The following is a 23535-nucleotide window of genomic DNA, read 5'->3' as shown; positions in this document are numbered from 1 at the left end:
TGGGGCTACAGGCTTGTAGCCCACAATGTGCCAAGCAGGCACAGCAATTAGCCTGCTGCCTGAGGCCAGCAGTCTGGGTCCCACAGGTAGCCCTTCCTTCTGCCACCCTCCCCAGCTCCAGCAAACAGCTGATGTTCAGTCTCATCAAAGTAGTGTGGACACAGGTGAGCCGAACCATGATCCCAGAATGTTTCCTAACCACATCTAATCACGTTCCTAACCACACATTACACCTAATCTTAGACCCCATTGCAGCACAGAGGAACTACAACTTGGACATTGAGAACACCGGAGAGGAGCAGACAGTAGCTTATTGCAAGAAGCTGTTCACTCATTTGGGAATGGAATACTAGAGCTGAGGAGAAGCTGGGGGGAGTTAGTCAAAAGCAGCTGAGGAGAGGCATGGAACCTCCAGCTCAGTCTGCACAGATTCCCTGCTTTCACAGGCCTCTCAGCTGAACTTTGTCCCAAAATAGCCACACACTTCTCTCAGCTTCTTTCCCCGGAGGACTCCAGTGCACCACCCCCCAGCAACCCCCTTTCCCTGCCCCCTACATACCTGCAGTGCCAGCACCGCTGTCACCAGCCACCCCAAGGTGCCACCCAGCTGCAGGCAGGGGGGTCCACGGTGGATGGAGCCCCAGCTTCTCTCAAAGCCGAGCTCTGCCTCGGAGAATCTAACCTAGCATCCCGGGATGCTGGGTTGTTATAAACTTCAGCCTCCTCATGCTCTAGTCTAAACTAGAAGTTGCTTTTCTCTTTGAATAGTTGGCTAGCAGCTACATGACATCAACAGGGAGCAGAACTCAAGCAGAACAGTCGAATTACATCATCCAAAGGAACTGGAGCCCCTCACTGCATTTGAAGAAGAGGACAGCTTAAAGCAAAATCAGATGGATTTATTTTTCCTGGCATGAAGAAATTCAGTCATCTTTTTGAAACAGAAAATATATGTTTGCTTGTTTAGTCATGAGTTAAAGAAATTTTCTCCTTGGAGCTGTTTATATTATCTTGAAATCTCCCTTCTGTTTCTGAACCTCAAATAGTTAACATAAGAGCTTCAAAGACTTTGTGCCATGAACACATGGGACAAAGGACTTTCAGTCTCTTTCCATTTCATACAAACATAGATAAAAGGTTTCAAGTGACAAAATATCCTTTATATTTTGAACATCAAACTGAAAATGGGCCTTAGAAACTGCTTTGTTGGCAATGCCAGATATAACTAGTGTATTTTTATAATTTTATTCAGATATTTCCATTTTTTTTCCATTGCTACAAAGGAAGATGATTGCATGAGGGTGAAACTTCTTCTTCACAGCTGTATTTTAGGGGTTTGTTTGTTAGACTGATAGAGCATTCAGCTCTATTCATTGATAAAACAGAACTGTGGGATTCATATATGGAAGTGGCTCCCAGCATCCTTAGTGCCAGAGCACTGAACCACCCCACAGGGACAGTGCCCACACCATGGTGTGTGCCCAGGTTTTGGTCTCCCTCTGCCCTGACCAGCAGATTACTGACTGCAAACCAGCCCAGCCATCCCAGCATCCTTGAGAAGGTGTCCAGGCATGTGGAATAATTGAAGGTCATTGGTGAAACCATTGTATAAATGTTTAACAAAAATGTATGAACAGTTAACATCAAAGGTGCAAATTTTAGCAGATGAGAGCTAAGACAGTAGTACAAAATGAAGAAAGATAGCAATTACTCTCCATTTTAGGCAAGAATTTCCAAGCCCTGAGCTTACTGGGTACAAAAACATTGTTAAATTCTTACTTTCAGACTAGACACAAAATGAATGCATTTTGAGAAAATAACACAGAATTTTCTGAAAAGAAAATCACTAAGCATGAGTAGTATGTTTCAGCAGTTCCTTGTTTAAAACATTTAGAAAAGGTGAAGAGAGAAATCTTACAGTATATCTGAAATTACAGCATTTGGTCAGAGATACTTACCATTCATTAGCTACTTTCACTGCAATGAAATCTTCAGAGCTTCAGACTGAAGTGGAATATGGGTTGCTGAGTTAGCAAGGCTTTGGAAAGAACATGGACAAGCTCCATCTCAGAGAAAAGAATAGGTGGGAGAACACATTAGACCCAGCATTAATGAGTTTGCAGTATTCACTGGACTAGAAACTGAGTCCACAGTCTATCACCAGCTACAAATCTGTGCTAGCATGAAGTCCCCCAATAGGAAAAAGGAGAGGAATCTGCCTCAAAACAACAGTTTCCATCTGTATTTTTCCCTCAGGTTAAAAAAGCTGCATAGATACAGGACTTCTGAACATATTGGTGAAAAATAACCTCGTTTGCCTGACTGTGTTTTGATCACAGCAAGTGTCTGTTGGGTATGGATATTTATTTCCAGCTCATTGCCATGATCCCTGAGTGAAGGAGGGCACCTTCAGATGCATTTGTTCACCTGTCTGGGCAGGGCAAGGCAACCAACTTGTTCTCCTGTTTTTCTACCCAAGTCAGGCAGGCAAGCCCAAGGGCCAAGTTTTCAAAAGGTCTTCTGCAATCAGTTCTTGCAGCATGGCAAGATCAGAGAAACCCAGAGCAGTGTCTGCTCCAAAGGCCTTACAAATGTACCAGACATGGGAGCAAATAAGGTTTGGAGAAACTAAGTGGCACACCAGTACTCTTCTTTTTCAAGGTTACTACTGCCACCAGAGTTAAACAGGAAATGTTTCACAGTTTAAGAGTACCAAATATTAGAAGCAGTAATTACTGAAAAACTTATAAACTGACAGTGTGGACACTTGTCTACTTTTCCTGTTAATCCACAGTTTATATTTGGGTAGAGAAGAACTACTGAAGTGTGCTGTAAATTTTTCAAAGTCTGAAATATCTTACATGTGAAACATGTAAAACAACATTATACTTAAAAAAAACCAAACCAAAACAGCACTCCTCTCCCCAACCCCACTAAAACCTCACCTTCTTCAGATTTTTTACTTTTATATGGAGCAGTTCCAGCAAGTCACTGCAGTTCAAGAGCTTTGTAGCCTCCAGGAACCCACATGTTGGTTGTATGTGAAACAGCTGCCTTCATGTGACATGTGGCATCAGGAGCCAAACTGCCCAGTTTGCCAACACTGCTACCCATCAACTCCACAGCAGCTGAAATGTGACCACATTAGGAGTAATGGCTAAACTGTAGCATCCTGATTATATATAATCAGATATAGCTTTGAAAATGCCTCAAGCAAGATGTGTGCAAAGAGGAGAAAGAGAGGGGAAGGAGGAATTAATTTGAGCACAGCGTTACACGGAATGTTCTATGGATACCACTGGTTATTCTTAAGTAGTAGGTAGCACAGTGTGGATGATGTCTTTGGATTTTTTTGGGACAAACACATCAAAGTGCTTTTTGCTAAGCTGCAATTCAATCTACTTTTACTTTTCAAGGTTAGTACCCCCACTGAGGTTAAAAGTACCACCTCTCAGCTCAAATCTCAATTTCCATCCACACAGGAAGTTTTAGATTTATGTTCCATACTTGGACTTTAAAAAACTTCCACATTTAGACATTAGGAAACCCCAAAATTACATTCTGCCGTAACATGCTAATTACAGAGAAGTGCTGGAGGTTTGACAGTTTTTAAAAATTCTTTACAGATAGATTTAATTCTGGAGTCAAGCCTTGGCACAAGCAGTAATTTCAGCAAATTCAAGGGCACAGAAAAGAAATAGACAGAACCTATTATGGATACACAGAGGTGGGAAATAAAGCAGTTTGTCAAATAGCTACTCTGCCTATGAGTCTTAAGTAGCAGGATTGCAAAATTTGAGTCACTGAAAGATTATCTTCCAGAAAGAAGCATACAACCCAAAATCTCAGGTAGTTCAATATTAGTTTATTAAATCAGCAATTTTAATCACTGCTTTCTAAAAATGATTACAAAGCATATTAAAATATATTACAGTATATGCAAAGAATTTACTGTGTAATAAAAGTGCAACAATAATGAACTTACAACTTTGTTTGCCTAGTTGGACAAACTGAAGCGCACTGCACAGATCAAGCCTTTCCTCAAAAATCAGAGTGCCTTTGAAGTGAAAACAGTATTTAACAAAAATAATAGAAAAGGTGAGCATGTGAAATAGAAAACAAAGTCCACGTTCATTCTCTCAGTGCTAAGCTACACATATCCCTCAAGCCACACACTTCAAACTCTGCTTGACATCCAACAATTTAAAGAGCCACCAAAATGAGTGCACATTGTGAAGGGAAGGACGTGACAAAAAGAAAAAGAGGGTGCATTTCAAGTGCTGGCAACAAACAATGTTGAAAGCCAGGGACCAGACACCTGCTGCTCTGAGATCAGGTTCCACACAAATACACACCCTACCCACCTAACAACTGGGATTTCACCTTGACTTAAAAATCTTTGTGAACTCTCCAATTGCAAGTTGTCACAGCTTTAAGTCTCTTGGTGTCCTGTATAGTGGTTGTGAGCAGTAGCCCCACATTTTCTGTTCCAATCTACAACAAAACCTCAGAATTTCTGAAGGAACAGAACTAGGGTTGCAAATTAAAACTGTGTTGTGGAATACTTGGAGAAGAGGTAAAACCAGCAGTTTCTACTTTAGTTTAAGACAGTAGCCTACATCAGTGGGCAGAGATTTCACAGGATAAATTACAGAGAGCTTTGAATGATCCTGCAGAAAATGTTATTGAAATCCTAGGCATAAAATGCCCAACAAATCCAACATCTTTACTTGTCTTCAGATATAAATAACAGATCAAACACCAAAGATTACCTCATACTGCTGTTACCAATAACTATTTAGAGCATAATATTATAGGGAAGGGCAAACCTGCTCACTTCTCATGCTTTTAACACGTGGATTCACTAACCCCACGGCACATTATGCAAACAGTAGTGTGTGGCTGGTTTAACTCACTGAATGGGCTTGCAGCCAGCAAGGCAAATGGGGGAGGCCCATGGACCTGCAAGGAGGTAGTGAGAAGAGATCCTCTCCCCTGAGCAACAGCAACCTACTCTATCTGTTTAGTTGTGCAAGAAACTGCAGTTTAAAGGTCACATGAAATGTCCTTTACTCCTATCGACTAAGTGTGATGCTAGTTCACTGTACCACACACCTAGAAATACATTTATGTAGCTGTGGATGCCGACCATGAAATACTTCTATTTCTTCAGACAGCTGGAGAAAATCCACCTCTACTCCTTTATATGCTTCATGCACTAATCTTCCAAATTCTACAGAAACACAAACCAAAACACTACAACCCCAGCCAGGCAAAATATTTTACCTTATCAAAATGATGTATTTAAATTTGTCTGCCTTCAGAGCAAGTTAACAGTGTCACAGAGACTGAGGAAAAGGCTGTGTTCTCCATTTTACTACCAATAAAACTAGAAAAATAAAATAAAACCACTGAAACTATCCTGCTCTTCTCACTGAAGGAGGATATTTCTAATGGCATGGGATCACATGGCTCCAACATGTCTGGAGCATCACCCCTGGAAGCTACACGTGGTGGGAACTCAAACATGGGTCCACCCCTGCAGGTCTGTGCTGCAAAATGAGGTAAGGCAGAGTCAGAAGATCAGCAACTTCCCAGATCCTCTCAGCTTTGCCCACACTACAGTAGTCACAACATTCTTGCATTCTTTCTCCTGGTGGCTCTCCTGATTAAGCCAGTCACTAGTACTAAGCTGGTCAGTAGTGTTTAAAGTGGTACTGGCTGCAGACACTACCCACAAACAAGCACACATTACCGCTTCTGCAGCCTTTTTATTTTTCTTAACACCTGCAATGTCTATAGACTACTTTTTGTTCAGTCAAAAATAAATTACATAGAAAATAGTTACTCTGCAGATGAACAGTCACACAGGTAGACTCAGGGTCAAGTTTCACAGCTCTACTAAAAGTGCACAGAGATGCACTAAGGCTAATTTGGCTCCTAATTTAGGTCTAACAGAAATAAACTTGGTGTGCTTGAATAGTAGGAAAAACACCTAAGAATTAAAAAAAACCAAAAAAATCAACTCCTCAGAACAATTTAACTATGCCAGGACATCCCTGATACAGGCCCAGAAACCTGGCAAGGTAAAGGTGGTGTTCTGCCATTACTTAAAATAGCATCATTGTTTTCCCATGGAAAAACCCTGACAAAGTTCATGGAAATTGCACCTCAGAATAGAATAGATGCAGAAAGATAAGAGGTCCAGAAAGATTTGAAGTATTAAACCTGACACCCTACAAATGTATAATTTGAAAAAAGAAGCTGAAGATTTTCTTAGATCATCTACAAAACTGAACACGAAGTGTGACCTAAACCTTAAATGGGAGACAATATCCAAACCATTTCCCTCCCCACCCCTATTGCAAGGATGTTAAAGCACTTTTTGGCTTACTCTGTCTCAGAAGGCACTACTGCTGCCACTTATTGAGACTCAACAAAAAGTGCTGAAAACTACAGTACCTTTGATGTGTAGGGTATTTCATATCACAAATGGGATACAAGTCAATTCTTGCTCACACACATAGAGCAGAACTGACTGCCAAATTTGATTTTAGGAAAGAACTGGCCCTCCCTGAAACGCTAAAGTTCACAGGGCCAAAAACTTGCCTTCTTTTAAGGTACTGATAAAAATCAGCTGTAAGCAGACTGCATGTTCAACTTTGATTGTGTGTTCTTGGAAAATAAATGTTTATTCTATTAAGCATCTATTCCTTTCATGGATTGTTTTCAATAAAGGAGTAATATTTAGAAGGATGAGTCTATCATTAATTGGAGTCAACAAAACAATTCCTGTTATCCTCCCCATCCTTCAAATCTGCCACCAAACCTCTCCTTTGTGGTTGTCAGCTACATGTTGGCAAAAGAAAGCATTAAAAACTTCTCTTAAATATATAATATATTAAAAAATACACAGACATAACTCTATAATTAGCTGTAAATAGAAATTAAATACCAGTGAAAATACCCCGAGACAATCTGATGTGCTTTGAAGATGATTTTGAGCAATACACCTTTTCTGAACAGAAAGTGAGCCTTAATTTCAATGCAAACATGCTTTTGTTTTTTTTAGCTTAAGAAACCATTCTGCTGTCACTTTGAACCATTCAGGAATTCAATCTGCAGAGAAGCTAAATTTAAACTGTAAAGGAAATTCTAAATCCAAAGAACAAAGGAGATTTCAGTTCTTCTAATGATAATACTGAATATATAGTGCTGTGCAAAACTGAAGAAGCTGTTCTTCAGATAAGACACAATGACAGATTGAAAGAACAGTTTTAACATTTTGCAGTTCTAGCTAGAATCTAAAACTTTAAAACAATTTTGCTCATATCCTGAGCACTTACAAGACTACCCTCATCATTCTTCTATCTTTTTCTAACTCCAATTAAATAATAAACAGACCAAAAATAAAATTTCCTTTTATGTCACCCTCTTCTAAGACTACAGAGATGCTGACTTTCCCTCAATGGCTTAAGTACATTTTTAGCATCTAAATATTCCTTGCTTAGGCAGGTGAATTTAACATGTTGAGCTTCTGTGCGCCATTTAGAATAGTTTAGAGAGACTTAGGGTTGATAAATATTTAAGTTTGGTGAAGGTCAGCAATTTTTATGCATGGTCTTTTCTGCTTTATGGCTGTAAAGGCAGCAAGACACGGACACAGGACTACAAAAACATTTTCACCTTATGACAGAGCTATTATAAGGCACTTGGGATAAGCATGTCTGAGGGAAGGTCAGCAGGGACAGCTACACCAATGTTTCCCTGCTGCCACGCTCATAACTTTAGTAGCTTGCATGAAATGTGCTGTGAGCTTTAAGGATCTAAGCTTAATTTCAAATTTTGGTATTCTCAACACGTTTCCTGTGGGATTTTCAAGATCCTCATTCTCCGCCTTGTATTGTTCATTCTGCTGTCTGGAAAGGTTTCCTGTGAGATGGTGGCACCAGGTGGGAAGGTAGCGTGCCAGGCAGTTCATATCCATCCAGTTTAATCTTGATGAGATGTTTTGCTAAGGCAAACTCTTCATCATCCAACATCCCATCACCATCACAGTCTGCAAGCTTCCAGATCTTCCCCAAGACGCTGTTGGGTAGTTTAGAAGTCACCATCTCCTTCTTTGCACTAATCCCAGATATTTTGCCATTGACTGGTGACAGAGTGTAGAAAATCTCATCATAAGCAGGCTTGTCTTTGGCAACAACCCATTCTTCTTCATCAGCTCCTTCCTTAGCACCTTCCCCATATCCATGGCCAAAAGGTCCTGCCATGGTGCCATCAAATGCTCCACCGTGTACTATCTCTGTGGGCATATTGCTCTCTTCCTGTCTGATTAGGTTCATCAGGGAAGCAATTTTGTTGGCCAGCATGTTATCCACAGTTTCAATTAGCTTTGGTTTCAACGAATGAAATTTAGTGAAGTCATAATTCTCCAACAGCTCCTGTGAATGACACAGTGACAGTAGTTAAAAATGATTCCAATACTTTGAAAAGCTTAATGAATGGGCTTCAAATTAAAATCATCAATAATTCAATTAAAATAAATATATTTTGAAGCTGTTTCTATAGCTGAAACTCCTCCTGAAGGAGAAACAAAAGTGACACATATATACCATACACCCAATATATTGATCAAACACACTAAGATAATTTTGCAACATTGTATGGGCTTGTCTATTAAATTAGATTTACCCTACAATTTTCAAAATGCTGTGGATAAAACCACAGCAGCTGACGAATGTTACCCAGCAACTTTCCACTTGTCGATTTTCTTCCAAATGTCAAAGAAAGCATGCAAGCCTTCAGTCCTGCTAGCACTTATGCAAGTGTTTAAAGTTAAAAATAAAATCAAATGTTTGCAGGACTGAGCTGATTTTATAGATAAAACTTGGTTGTGGTCAGAAAGAAGTCTCCTTTAACAATAAAGAAAAGGTGGGATGGGATAACAGCAGCACTGTTTTATAGCAGCACTGCCAGAACTCTGAAGTCCTATAGTCCCTGCAGAATTTGTTTACTTAGGTGATATATACTATTCTAACACAAGCCCAAGCATGTTTTACACTACAGTGTTGGAAAATTTAAAATGCTTTAGGCAATTGTTAAATTATTTCTACATGCAAAACGCTTGCCAGGAAAAGGAAGTTACAGTGGAAACTGTTAAAAAAACACCCAAACATCACCACCACCACCACCTCCCATCCTCCTGTAAATTGGTGTTAAACTGCTTTAACAAATCCCATCTATCACCTCAAGGAGCTGCTCCTATACATATCAAAATGGTAATGATGTGAACCCAAGAAACCTGGAGCACAGTCTGAAAACAGTCAACCAAAAACTCTGTTCAGGTGACATTTTATACACAATCACCTGATTTACAGCACTTCATCAGTATAAATTTATGTTGTGCAATAAATCTCAGGAAGCAAAGGTCAACTTGCTATCTTTTTTGGCATAATTTTGTTTTCAGGACATTTTGCTTTCTCTCAGTTTTGCTCCTTGTTACAGAAGTAACAAGGATCTGATGTCTCCTATATATATTTGCTGCCATCTGCTGCTGAGGCTTAATTGACATGCACTGTAACTTTGAAAGAGTTTCATTCAAATTTTGTTTCAATGTTTAAATCTCTCATTCTCTCATTTTGCATCATGAACAAAAGCAGCAAGGGAAGAAAGAGTCAGTTTTTGCCACAAAATCCCCTTTTAAAGCCTAACTCATGAAACTCTTCCAACAACCCTACCTGTGAAAACTTAGCTAAAGTACATCTTGTGCTTCTTCTATGATTTGCTTTCTCATGCCAGTAGTTGATTCCCAGGTTAAATAAATTAGTTTACGAAATAAACTTGTGCCTTCCTTTAGATAATCAGCCTATCGTCACTCTTGATGATTAGCTGTGCAAGTGTATCACACATACTGTCAGAATGATACAACTGGAAAACATCCTCCATCACTCTTGTGACTAGTCTATGGTCAGAGCAAAATGCAGACCTCTTGTTCTTCAGCTTCCAAGCTGAATTATCCTCTAATTCAAAGACCACTTAAGAAGCCTATGATCTGAGATCCAAAAATTGCCAACTGAAGCTTGAGGAATAAATCTGAAATCACTGCTAACACAACATTAGCTGTTCTTCCCTAGGATACTTTCTAAACAGCTCATCTGAAATCAGAGGACAGAAATAAAGGCAAGGAAGTGACAGAAAGTTGGCTGAAAGACTGCAGAAGCTCCAAAAGAGAAGAGACAGAAGGTATTTAAAAATTAGTAGTGAGTATAAACCAAGAACTTTTGTCTCTCTCCTTCACAGAATACAATCTTAACAGGATGGAAAAAAGCATAAGACTATTTTCAGAAGCAATAGGTTTTAAGTTGGACTTTTCAAGTAACACTTTGCCTTTATTACTCACTGGCAAACAGTACCAGTAAAAACAGGAACAGTAGAGTAAAGTAGAGTAAAAATGAACTTATGAGTAAGGATATCTTCACCTACACAAATACTTGATACCATTACCAAAATGATAAATATAACCACGTTTAGGATTCAAAACAAGAAGTCCTTTAACCTGTGAGTGTTTACTGCTGTTTTATTTGCACAAAGCCTTTAGTACTATCTGCCATGAGGGACCAAGTACTGACTAAAAGGACAGAAGGTCAGATTGCTTATTCCCTATGTCCATTTTCCTCATGCAGTCCTGTATCAGTGAATGCACACTAAGCAAGCTGTCTTTTTTTTGGTCTATATTAGTTCCAAGTCCCTTTTAAATCACATCAGACAATGACTGTCACTTCAACCGCTCTGCTGCTGAAGACTCTAAGCTGTAACTCTGAGATACTCTGTCCTACCCCTTCAAATTGGTGATCCTCTTAAAAAGTTAAAGAGTTATTTCAGTGGAATGGTAACCTGCCATCTTACCTGCATTTTCTTCACTTCAGGGAAGTCCCCTGCTGAGATATGGTATTCCCTTTGCAGCTGGATGTAAATCTCTGGCAATTTGTTGATTAGTTCCTTCTTCTTGTTCTCTTTTCCAAATACAGAGGGCATCTCTTTTTTCAGATAGCTGATGATATAAGCATGAACCTAAAAAGAAGCAAAACTGAAATCAAAACTACTGTTTACCGACACTTAACAGTAGTGCTCCTCACCTAGGTCATGAAATGAAACAGAAATATATTTCCCCAAGGAAAAGATATTATCAGCTACAGTTACTGGAACTTTGTGTTTACATGAACTGTTAGCTAAGAGTTGGTTATTATTAGTTTTTGCTGTTTTCAGCATTCCTTTGAAGGGCAGAGAGAAAGGAAACACATTTCAAAGAAATACAGATGTGCACTTGCAGTTTTAAGGAGAAGCCTGGTACAGCATTCTATGAGTACCAACAGCAAGAGAAAAAACAAGGCTCCAAAACCCACGTCCTGACACTACACACAGAACTCCAGCCATACTGGTCCATTTGTATGATTTTTAACTCATTTGCCTCACCAACCATTGTGGCAATCAATGGGATAATGCGTCCAGCAGTGCAAGTATGCTAAGTGGCAGGGCTATCTATTTGAAGTGATATTGCATTCCTACCTATTTACTCACAGAAAAGTGAGTACCTTATAGTCTGTATTTATGCAGCCACCTATGCAGGTGACAGAGCAGCCAGTTCCAACAGGAGCAGCATGCCATGGTGAAGCCTTAGGCAGAAAAATAGAGCCTTTCCAGCTTATAAGGAAAGGCATTAATTTAGGATGACAAGTCTTTAAACACATTGATTGTTGCATTGACATCAAAATATCCATCCTGCCCATGCCACCTTCCTTGTACCTTTATTCTGAACCATTCACCCTTGTCACTCTCCCACCACCTTTCACCACCAAAAGGATCTGCTTGGCCACAGAGCAAGTGATCAGGTGCAGAACAGAAACAGCTCCTAATTGAGGTGAGTTCACTTATCCAGCTCATTGTGTGGACATTGATACTCATTTTGCACACAAGAGGGAAGGCACCAGGGCAGCCTTCATTTAGCCACAACTTGATGTTATCAAACTGCTGTCTTAAGCTCTGACCTAGCCAGGACCACGGCAGACAAATGACCTCCACACCAGGATGTCTTTACAGAGCTCAGGTCCTTGTTAATTTTAAAAGAATGCAGCTGACTACAAGTAACATACAATTTTCACACAGAGGAAAAAAAAGTTAAAAATGATGTATGTCTATCAAACTGTTGGGCAATAAACAGCCGAACTTTTGAACACTGGGGGAAGACAAACTACCATTAAAAAACATCAGTAAAACAAGTGATTGCTTAGGTGTTCTGTAAGTATAATACTTAGCACCTAACAAACCATGACAGAATGTGTATTATAATACTCTATACAAACCTTACACAACCTGCACATGGCAATTGCTCTCCCATTCATTTCCTTAGTTATTTAGGAGGAAACTGGAAAAAATATTTTTGGTTTTAAAGAAAAATAATGCAACCAGTTTTTATTTGCACAACTTAAGTTCACAATTTTCAGAAAACAACACGTCCTCATATATAAAAAGAGTATGCATTTTAATTGCAAATAAATTTACATTTCTACAGAGGAGAAAAAAACCCAGCACAAAGAAGCATAAACCCATGAAATTTTCTAGGAGGATAAATATGAGTGTTTCTCCAGAAATACAGAATGGATTCAATAAGGGTATTTTTAAGAGAGTTTATAAATAATTTTAAGTATTTTTATGGGTCTTATGTCTAAAATAATACTTCTATCAGACCCAGAAAACTGTGTTTATAATTCACATGCAAAAACAGTTTCACATGTGTATTCTAAGTGGCCTAAGTTCTGCCAGTATGCACATGTGCTTCTTGTAGATAAGAACAGTCCCCATCTTCAAAATGGGACAGTGAGTCACAGGACTTAGGAAAAAAAAAAGAAAAAAGGCTAATGCCCAAATTTGACAGCATGTTAAGAGTTTGCTTTTGTTTCTAGTTACTGCAAATGTTTTAGAAGAGATTAAGAAGCACAGAAATAGGGTACAAGACCCCCCTGCAACACTGTAAAAAGCAATTTTTTGAGCGTCAGTACTTTAAAAGCAGTTTGGAGGGTAGAAAGATGACACTGGAAGGATTACATTGCTGCTTTCCTGCAGATAAACAGTTTTTTCCCCTTCCGTAACTGTCTAACATATGCCTAAGAGCACTGTGCTCTGTATTTACCCTTACTCTTTTTCATTTTACATTTCATAGAAATATATAAAAATTATTCAACTGATGCTCCCTCAATGCCAAAATGATTGCAACAAATGAAAACAAAATGCTGCCAACACTTACAAGACCAGCTGGATCTGAGATTGCTCTGGGGTCAGAGCAACTGTTAACACAACATCACTGTGATTTTAAATGGAATTTTCAAAGAAGCAACTTCTACAGGGTGCCCTAAAACTCAGACCACAAAAAAAATAAAAAAGCCCAAACAAACAAATAGCCCCTACCCCAAGCCCAAAAAATAAGGAAAAAAACCCCACTAAAAAACCCCCAAAAATGTGTCTTCATATTCAGAAAGTTAAATAAGCCAACATAGGAAGTGACACACATCCCCAAACAAGTATTTGTATCCCAATGGAACTGTAGGTACCCAAAATTTTTTGGTTAGAAGTTCACATTAAAATGTGTTTCAAGGCAAATGCATTTCGTTTGATAACTGCAAAGGAAATTAGAATTCCTGTCTGCTACCAACAGCTTTCTCCCCAGTTGGCCATCCTTTTCCTGAAAAAGTGACAATTCAATCCATTTGCTAAGACAAAATCCATAGTAAGAGAAAAATTGAAAAAACACACTGAAAGAGCAGCAGAGACTGCTCATTCAATCTTGTTTTCTGATCTTTCCTTACCTTCGCAAGTCTTGCCCTCTTAATGAGATCATTGAGTTTCCTCACAGCAGCCTTCTGCGGGAGGCTCTGGATATCCTTGAACAGATCCTGTGCCTCGGCCTCAAAGAGCCTTCTGTTGTCAGTGTTTCGGAGAGGATGAGCCCAGAAGGAGCCGATGTAGACGCGCAGCACCTCGGGCGTGTCGATCACCTTCCCCAGGGACCACATGAGTGCACCATAGACCCTCATCAGCTGCTGTGTGTCCACCTGGTCAGCCTTGTTCAGCACCACTCGGATCTTGTCATCCTGGCCCCGGAACGACTTAATGGCCTCTGAAAACTCGTCGGATATATCCAGCTTGTGGGCATCAAAAAGGAGGATGATTCGGTCCACCCTCTCAGCAAACCACTGGAGGACTTGGCAGAAGTCATAGCCTGAAGGAAGAACACACTGTTACAGTCTTACCATTCGGAAAAGTGAGTCTTGGAGAAGGCAGGGCTGGGGATAGAGAACCAGGGGATAATAACCTCTGCCTGGGGGAAAAGAGGAGATTGATCACTCAGAGGGCAGTATCTGTGGACAATGAGATCAGGACAACTGTATCCTGCATTTCCTTAGACCGGTCTCACTACTACCACCTTTTGTTTTTATCACTGCCCTTCTTTCAACCTTGCCACCCATCTCTTATGTCACTATCTTTTGTGCTGCTGTGAGCTACTGTCTCACACCCACATTTGCCTCTTCCCAGGAGCTTTGGCTGCATCACAGCACCCAAGCTAAACAGGACTGTGGGGCTTTGATCACAATCTCTCTTCAGCACTGCTAATATTGGTCACTTCGGTAGCACTGCTTATCTGAATTACAAGGAAAATGGTGCAGATGCAACATTCCAGTGCAAGTCAGCAACTAGAAATATTTGGATTTAAAACCATTTTCAAACTCATCCCTCCTTACCTTGCAACACTTGCTGCCACAGCAAGTATTTCTGCAACAGCAGACTTAAAAGCAAAATTTAAAAGTAAAATGACTGCGTTGCTGATGGTTTTGAGGACAAGGGAGTTACAGAACACGAGCAGTGACCTTTTTGATCACCTGAAACAAGCTTTATCATGTTCTAAAGGAAAGCCTATTCATAGCACCTGTCTAAATGCTTTTACAGGTTCAGCTGGTACCTAATCCACACAACAAACACTGTTCAGGAACTCCTTACACAGAAGTGACACATCTAATCCGTAGAGTCACCAGTGGTGATGCTGCTTTGGGTTTGGCATGGATGTGACTCGTCTTGTATGAGTAAGGAACAGCAAAGTATGTACTGGGAGCTGATATCCCACCCCTCCTCTTCCTCCCAGAAACAAATCAGACCTGAAGGAGGGAGCAGTCAAACTTAAGGACTGGTATAAAGTATTCCACACAGAATCAACAGTTTTGCTGCCAGCAGCATATATTTAAAAGCCAACAGCAAAGAAAGCTCAGTGACCACCATTAAGCCCTCCACGGTGTCTTTGGTTATTTCTCAACTCTAAATCTCTAATCTCCAGCCAAGAAAACCCAATTAGACTACTCATACAAGAAACAAACACATCATACACCTAGTCCAGATACAAACAAAAGACCCTTCACCACTCCTCATTCTCCCTAGCATCTTTTAACCAGTGCAAATAAAAGGGCGTAGGAGGGAACACTGTAAAGTTGCTTAGCTTTTCTTAATGCTGGTTCAGTCAGGTCATTATTCATTATACCTTCAAGTTGCTGGTCTTCAAAAGGGAAGCCAAAAGCAAATCAGCTGGTTGGTTGGTTGGGTTTTTTTGTTTTCTTGTTTTTTTGTTGTTTTTTTTGTTTGAACCTGACTAGTGCCATAATCAAGAAAAGCAGACATACATGAATGTAATAGGAAAAAAACTCCTCCAAATTTGTCATGGAACATACTTGTAAATGTTTAGCAACACAGGAAACAACTCAGTCTTAAACCTTTTGTTTAAAAATTACAACTAGCATATAAAATTAAAACCAGAAATTCTAGTTAAAATTAAGAAAATATCCCAAATTATCTGTATTACCTGCCCTGCCCCCCTAAAAAGAAAAAAGTCATAAAACTCCACTAAAAATCCAGCAGAGATATCAAAATGCAAAAGGAGGAGGCTATGTTAAAAAGCTGATAATGCTGCTCTGGGGCTTTCATAAATTCTTTCCCGTCATCAGTTCCTGAAGGGCTGAATATGAGCTAAAAGGTCAGGCAGCAAGGATGAAAGCTGCACAGAACATCTCTGCAAGAGAACTCTTCTCATGTTACACTAAGAAGCTAATCAAAATCAGTATGAGTAATTTATAAAAATTTAGCAAGAAAGAAAGGGAGAAGTAAGATCTCGGATGTCACTCGCATGTCACAGCGTAGTTGCAACAGGGCACTAATACTGAGCTACAAAATAGCCTGTTCTGACTTCACCCATATAAAAGGAAATATGTCTGAAATTAAATAAAACTGCAAATTGAAACAACTTTAATTCTATTAAGTTTTAGATAAATGGCTATGTGAGAAGGTGACTTTAAAAGTTGGGTTACATGAGTATATAAGTTCCCACCACACATTTGGACTATGAACTGAAAAAACAACTGTACAGTAAGTGTATAATAAAATGAACTTATTTCAAATGTGGGTTAAATATTAATGAAGCATTTGCTTTGGGAAAGAATGGTCTGCTTTTTGAAAATGGCTGATAGAGACCTCAAAAACTCTGAAAAATGTATACATTTTCATGAAAATTGGTCATTAGAAGTGAACCTCTTTTATCTACAGATTCAGCAGTTTTATATTAGAGTGTATCTGAACTACAGAGAAGTGATTTATGGTTAAGTACTTCCATACATGTGTATGGATCAGGGCTTTCCAAGTTGAGCAGTACTAGGTCAACACTGATCAGACTGGAAAACTTGATGAAAAATGTTTTGGTGCTGATATTTCTCAGCCTCTTGTTGCTCTAACTGCTATTTCTTCAAAGGTTTGTTCCCAGCGACTGATGTCAACAACTGTATCCAGGAAGAACTCTGTGTCACCAAGTGCAACACCTCTAATGCATATTAGAATGTCACAAGTCACCCTCACACTCAGCTAAGGGACAGAGGAAAGCAGTGATCCACCAGCAGCACTGCAGAGCTCTTGAACTCATCCCAGGCTGTGGGCAGGGAGTGAGCTGGTACCTCTGACAGGGACAGAACTGTTGGGCATCAGTAAAGGGCTGAGCAGAGACTAGAGAGGAGAACAAACTGAAACAATGCAGAAAAAATTGGACAGAAACTGCTTGTGGTCACCAGCCTTAGAAACACTGATCATGAGCTATGATGTGTCAGCAGCACAGGGCAAAGCACCAGCCTGCAGTGTGAGCACTGGCAATTGTCTGGGCCAGTTAGTAACACAGATTGAAACAAATGCTGGTCTTTTCCTGTGGGCCCAAGGAAAATAATTTCTGACTTGCCCTAATATCTTCCAAAGCTTTTGCAATTCAGAAAACAATTTGGGAGGCTTGATGGACTCCACCCAGCCCCTTTCAGCACAGACAGGCAGAGTGCCCAGCTATTCCACTCCGGGGGCTGATGCCACTGGCACAGCAGCTGAGAGGCACCTGTCAGGTGAGTGCTGCAATGAGGAGCCTGCAGGCTCAGGGAGAGCCCACTGAACAGATCAATCAGCTGTGTGCAGGGTGCTGCAGCACTCCCATCCACCACTGCTGGCTCAGCACCACACAGCCAAGGCTACTACACAACTTGGACAGGAACAAGTGCAGCCTTTCTCCCCTGCCCAAACTGGTGCTCTTCTAATGCCACAGATGAGCATCTAAACTTCCCACTCTTTCAAACAGTAAGATGAACCTTTTGCTATCTGGAGTGCAAGTTTCCAGTTCTATTAATGAAAGCCTGTCTCAATCCAGCACTCCTGAATAACAATCTTACTACACTCCTGTTGGTGGAATAGTTGATGCACAGTATCTCAGTGCAAGGGAAAGCCTGACACAAGGTTGCAAATATATTCTACTTTACTTAATCCAGAACTACATTTCTACAAGCAGATTGAACTGAGAAAATGAACTGCATTTAAGTAACTCCAATTTTTAAAAATGCAAACTAACCAATGTCCATTTTCCCCTGAACTCTTTCCCCATACTTCTTGGAACACTTGCCTTCATGCCACTCAACCATGAACCAAACACCCTCTCCCTTCCTAAGAAGGGTTCCTCCCCACATCCTGCCAGACACTCATTTTCCTTCCAAATCTTGCAGGCCACACAGACATTTCTGTCTGACAGGGCTGTTGTGAACGTCACCAGTGATGCTGCAGAAGCAGCACAGGGACAGGCATTGTGTGACCGGGGGACAATGCTGGCACACATCTGCACATTCTCCTCCAGCCACTTACAGCCCCTGAACCGACAGGCAGGAAGCTTCTGGTACATCCTCCTGCCGACAACAGGAGCGGGAAAGGTGTGTCTTGAGACATCTTTGGATGTTGCACTCTGTGTACATTTTTGACCCTTCAAGCAATCACCTCCGTCATCTGTGCCTTGGATGCTTTCCAGAGTTAAAAATAGAACATGCTGGGAAATAGTGCATCTCCTCTAATTTTACATAGTCCCTTTACTGTTTTTCTGCATGTTAAAATGGAAGTTAACATTTGATACCTTTTTTGGTCTCAGAAGACTTCAACTTACTCCTAGTGATACCTGTCAAATTTTAAAATTACACAGGTGTTACATTCATTCATAGGTAAATAGTTAAGCAGCTGCTCGTGAGAAGATGGAGAAAAAACCACCAACAATAAATGGATAAGGTTTTACAAGGAGCCCTGTAATAGTATTCTTCCATCAAACATTTTAAATAAGAAAAACTGCAGCTCACCAATGTTAGACACAAGCTAAACTTCTAGAAAGCAGAACCCTCTCTGACAGAGACACATCTAGGCACAGCAGAAAACATCTTGTAGAATCCTGTTTACATTTGTACACAATGACTTACAAAGTCATCAAAGCAACTCATCACAGCATCTTCAAAACATGCTAAATTAGACTTATAGCATAAAAACATTTAAATCACACTGACTCCTTCAGGGACCAGGTCAGACAAGCCTTGCTGTGTGCAGCACTACAAGACAAGTCAAGTTTGTGCTCTACAAAACCACCTAAATGCAAACTGCATAAGCAGCCCAAAAGCCATATACAGGAAATGTATCTGACTATGCAATACTTCAGCCAAGGGTGAGCTGAAAGGGTTTTTCCTAATCACAATAGCATGGAATGGGTGCATGCAAGAAATCCACACGCACTTGCAGATAACTTCTTGTATGCTGATGCCTAAGTATATGAAAACTTCATTTAACCTGCCCTGAAAGTCTGGGACACAGAGAACAGTGCTCTAAAGCCAGCTCCCAAAACCTCACATATGGTGCAACCACACTGATTAAACCTAAAGGGAGAATCACACTTTGATAAAAGAACTATGACAAGTGACACATTCAAGACAATCTTTAACACATGGAAAAAAATTCATGAAATGCAATCTAATCAAGTTAAAGCCTGTGAAACAGGTAAGAGTTTGAGCTAATCACTGAGCTATGCCAACTTAGGTGAAAGTCTATCATATCAAAGGGCAGGCAAGATAGGGTAACAATTGATAAGGCACATACCATCAAGACACTGAGCTTCTGAACAAGAAGGGAACAAGAGTCATATGTTTTTTTAAGTCACAAGAGCAATTCTAGATGGTAGTAAAGAGTCATGGTCCTCCACGCAACACAGGACTACCACTGAAACTCTGTTTTGCATTTGGAAATCTGAGACTTCCACAGCATTCCCTAATGGTGTTGAATTTGGTTACACAATTGCTCACTTTTTCAGTGGCATATTAATATGATACTCTAGTTTTCTGCTTATTTCATGTTCCCTTCCATACTGTTATGAAAGTGGCAACACATACTTGAATGCTGCCAAACATAATTTTCTCTTGATTTAACAAGCAAAGAAGGGGTAAGATGCACCTAGTTTTAACCTGAGGAGGAAAAAGGGAGCTGGAATCTGCAATGGAGAAGCAGACCACTGCTGATTTTATCAGATTGTGTATACTGGGATCTAAATATTTTGTGGGTATTTTACGGAAGATTCTTGCAGTCATTAGTTATACACTCAATTTTTTCTGTCTAGAAGTGAGAGTGCCAACATGCACTATTTGTTTTATTTGTGCTTTCACAACATTCAAGCCTTTGCTTGCACAGACATAGAGCTCTCATGCTGTTTATTCACTAACACGTCACATAAAGGAAAGTCCAGTGCTCTCCCCATGATGAATGCTTTACATGACTATGAGTAATAAAGAGGACAAAACATCACTGAACAAAGAATCCAGAAGCACCTGGCAGACCAGTTTACTAAGCAAGCATAAATTGGATTACAGTCCTAAGAAGTAAGTCCCTTATTCTGTCAGTTTATCGTAAAGACATGACTACTGTTGCAAAGCTGCCATATATTGTGCTCATACCAGGATTTTCTCAAAAAATCCCAGGTGTGATATGGTAAAGAACTGTTTATTTCCTCTGACAGAGACATGAAACGCAAGTTTCCATTTCTTAAGCAAAGGTCTGAAAACGGAGTGCAGCATAAGCCACACCCTGCATCACTACCATTTACAATTCCACAGAAAAGTGACAAGCACTTAAATGCAGCTGAAGAATGCAAGGAAGAAAGTTGTTTACATTACGCTGTTCTGTTTAAATAGTTTCTCAAGACAGGCTAATGTTTTAAACAGCTTGATAAACAGTTCAGTTCCCTGCAGAATTTTCATACTATTAAAAATATTCTCATATGCTCCTCCTCCTTCTACCATGTGACTTCCTCTTTAGACTGAAAATTACATTATGGCATGACCGAGCAATCTTAAGAAGCCAGCTAGCAGCTGTACCCACAATAAACCCACCTTATTTATAGCCCCACCCCCAAATTTTTTAGACATGACCATCTATAGCTATGATGAAACATTTTTTCATTCATGAACTTCAACAGTGTATATAGAAGGGTCATTAATACTTAATGGAAAGCAATTAAAATAATGAAAATAAGTATTTTTCTTAAGAGTGACAAAGCACTAATTTGTCAACAGACCATACAGCTGTAGCCATTTGCAGCCATAGCAGCAGGATGACAGAAATACCAACCCCCACCAGCTTTCAAGAGACAAAATTCCAAACCCTACATCCAGCCTTAAAATATGGGTTTAACAGGGCTTGCATTAAGAAAGTACGGGACAGACCACCCCACAGTACCACTAAAACAGGCTCTGCAAGGATTGGGATGCTGATTTGTCCAGTAGAGCAGAAAAAATGTAGTGAGATTGGTTCTTGTAAAGCTCTGCAACTCACCTCTGCTGATGCGCTGCTTCTCTCCAGAGAGGATGCCAGGGCTGTCGATGATACTGATGCTCTTCAGGACCTGGTTAGGGAGCTGAGAACACATGAACCTGCAGCAAAGGAGGGAAAAACCATTAACAATAGCTCTAGCCCACATATAGATTGTTGCTTGAGAGCTCCCCATTATGTATCTAATTTTAGAAAGATTCAAGTGAGATTCAAAAAGGTTTCTGAATCCTGATAAACCTCTATGTTTGGCAACCACACACTAAAAAAAAAAATATGAAGAGAGCTTCCCAAAAAAGAAAACAGGGAAGGAAACTTTGTAAAACTATATGTCTAAGTGCTGATAAGACTCCAAATTTTGCAAGAGCTGACAACTTGGGCCTTAAACGCAACATTAAAAAGACTCCAGCAAACCACCATTTTGCTAGGACCAAAATTAGTACACACAACAGAAAACTCTTCATGTACTCCAGCTTATGCCCAAACTCAGAGATTGAAAGAGGACCAAGCAGAAAGCTATATTGACAGTATGTTTTTATTCCAGTCCCTACAACATCTCCCTCTCACCTGATCCAGCAGTGTTTGAGTGATCCCTACTCCCTAACCCACCACTCTCCTCAGGTGGGGCACCAGTGAAAACCACCAGTACATCTCCTACACAGTCAGCCAAAACTATCACCCTGCCAGAAACAAGACTTCAAATTACACACAGTATGCACTGAACAATAACCTCCTGCCTCTGCAACAGGAGACAAATTCAATGGTGGTTTTACAGAAAAATAAATAATTCACAAGGACTCTGAGAGCTGTGCAGAACACTTGGTGTGTTACATGCAAGCTACTCTGATGCTTCCAGGGTCATTCATGACTGAAGAACTTCACTGCCCTTCATCACAACCTGCCTTTTAGAGATTTGCATAAGAGTTTAATCTTCTTATCAGGGAGCAGCTGAAGATACAAAGGAGCACACACCCTCCACCTGCAAGGCTGCCCCACACAGGGTTAAAGCTGCAGCCTCAGGCTCTAAGATGTGGCTGCCCTACACCAACCTATGGCTTCAGAAAGCACAGTACCTCAAAAAAACAGGGCATCACAGACAGCAAATCGTAGCTGTGCTAAGTCAAACAAGACCTTTAAGGTGAAAGTGATCTGAGTTAGGAACAGTTCATCCAGTCAAATATCAGATACAAAATGTAAACGACATCAAAATCTAGATACTATTTTATACAAATTATTCAAATGAAATTGGGAAGAAAAGAAGTCTTTACACCTCACTTCACCTTGTTCTTCAAGAGACCTTGTAGCAACGAGCTTTTAACAAAAGCACACAGTGTCCCTTCTTGGATAAAACAGAAATGGCAGCATCACAGACACCTCTCCCTGAAACCCAAGAGGGCATAAGGAAACAGCAGCCATCTCAGCCTGATAAATCTATAAACATAATGCAAAATGTATTGTTTTTTTTAGTGGGAAACCCGGTATAAAAAATACCTCATATCTGAAGCAAACTCTTTCATTAGGGCTAATTTTCTACTGGCTTAAGAAATACTTTTGAAAGAACAGTGAGGTACTATTTGAGAAAATTACATTATTTCAACTTGCCAAAAGCAAACACATTATGTGGAAATATAATGGACGTGCATACGCGACAAAGAAAACATATTTGATCATGTGAACCATTACAAAAATACATATATCACTATTATGTACAACATGAAGTAGCTTTCATAAATTTGGAAGTGTGAAGACTGAGTTTTCACATATGTTTTTTCTCATCACTCTCATTCAACCTTGGAAAGCTTGTTCAGTATCACCAAGATGTTTCTAGAACTATCTTATGGGAAGAAAGGCACTGTTTTGCCAGCTGAACAATACAGCAGTGTCTTGACTCAGGCACCACCCGAGCTGGAAAAGACCATGAGAGAAAATAAGAGATCTACAGGCCTCAGAAACGCAGACACTGCCACCTTTGCAGCAGTCATTGCTGGCAAAGGGAGGACAAAAGTATATGGTAAACACACATGAAACAGAAGGATGAACTCAGAATTAACTGGCTGTTAACTTTTAGAATATGGCTATAAAATAAAGATGACAGATGGGTTAAAAATCTTACATAAAACTGATATTTCAGACAATTTAAAAATGTAATGATAGTGCTATTTGAATATCTCTTTTCAATATTGAGACTTATTTCTTAACATCCCACTTCATGCAGGTCATAAAAGAGCAGCATCATAAAAAACAGAACTACATACTATCCACCTGAATGACAAAGAGACTTTACCAAAGAAAAAGTATTAC

At 39.9% G+C, this 23535-nt stretch overlaps 1 protein-coding gene across 1 annotated transcript in view; it reads right to left on the bottom strand.

Moving 5' to 3' along the window:
- Nucleotides 1–3845: 3845 nt before the first annotated feature.
- The window catches only part of EHD4 (EH domain containing 4), a 29608-nt gene continuing 9918 nt past the window's right edge, over nt 3846–23535 (bottom strand). Inside the window, exons 3-6 of the mRNA XM_085062342.1 lie at nt 21241–21338; nt 13863–14275; nt 10909–11073; nt 3846–8444 (exon numbers count right to left, since the gene is read on the bottom strand). Coding sequence (XP_084918468.1) covers nt 7908–8444; nt 10909–11073; nt 13863–14275; nt 21241–21338 — 1213 coding nt within the window. The 3' untranslated portion in view covers nt 3846–7907. The remainder of the gene's footprint in view (nt 8445–10908; nt 11074–13862; nt 14276–21240; nt 21339–23535) is intronic.

Source organism: Lichenostomus cassidix, chromosome 5 (assembly GCF_008360975.1).
Source record: "Lichenostomus cassidix isolate B80296 chromosome 5, HeHo_3.0, whole genome shotgun sequence".
Taxonomy (NCBI): Eukaryota; Metazoa; Chordata; class Aves; order Passeriformes; family Meliphagidae; genus Lichenostomus; species Lichenostomus cassidix.
This window is presented reverse-complemented; position numbering and strand designations above follow the sequence as displayed.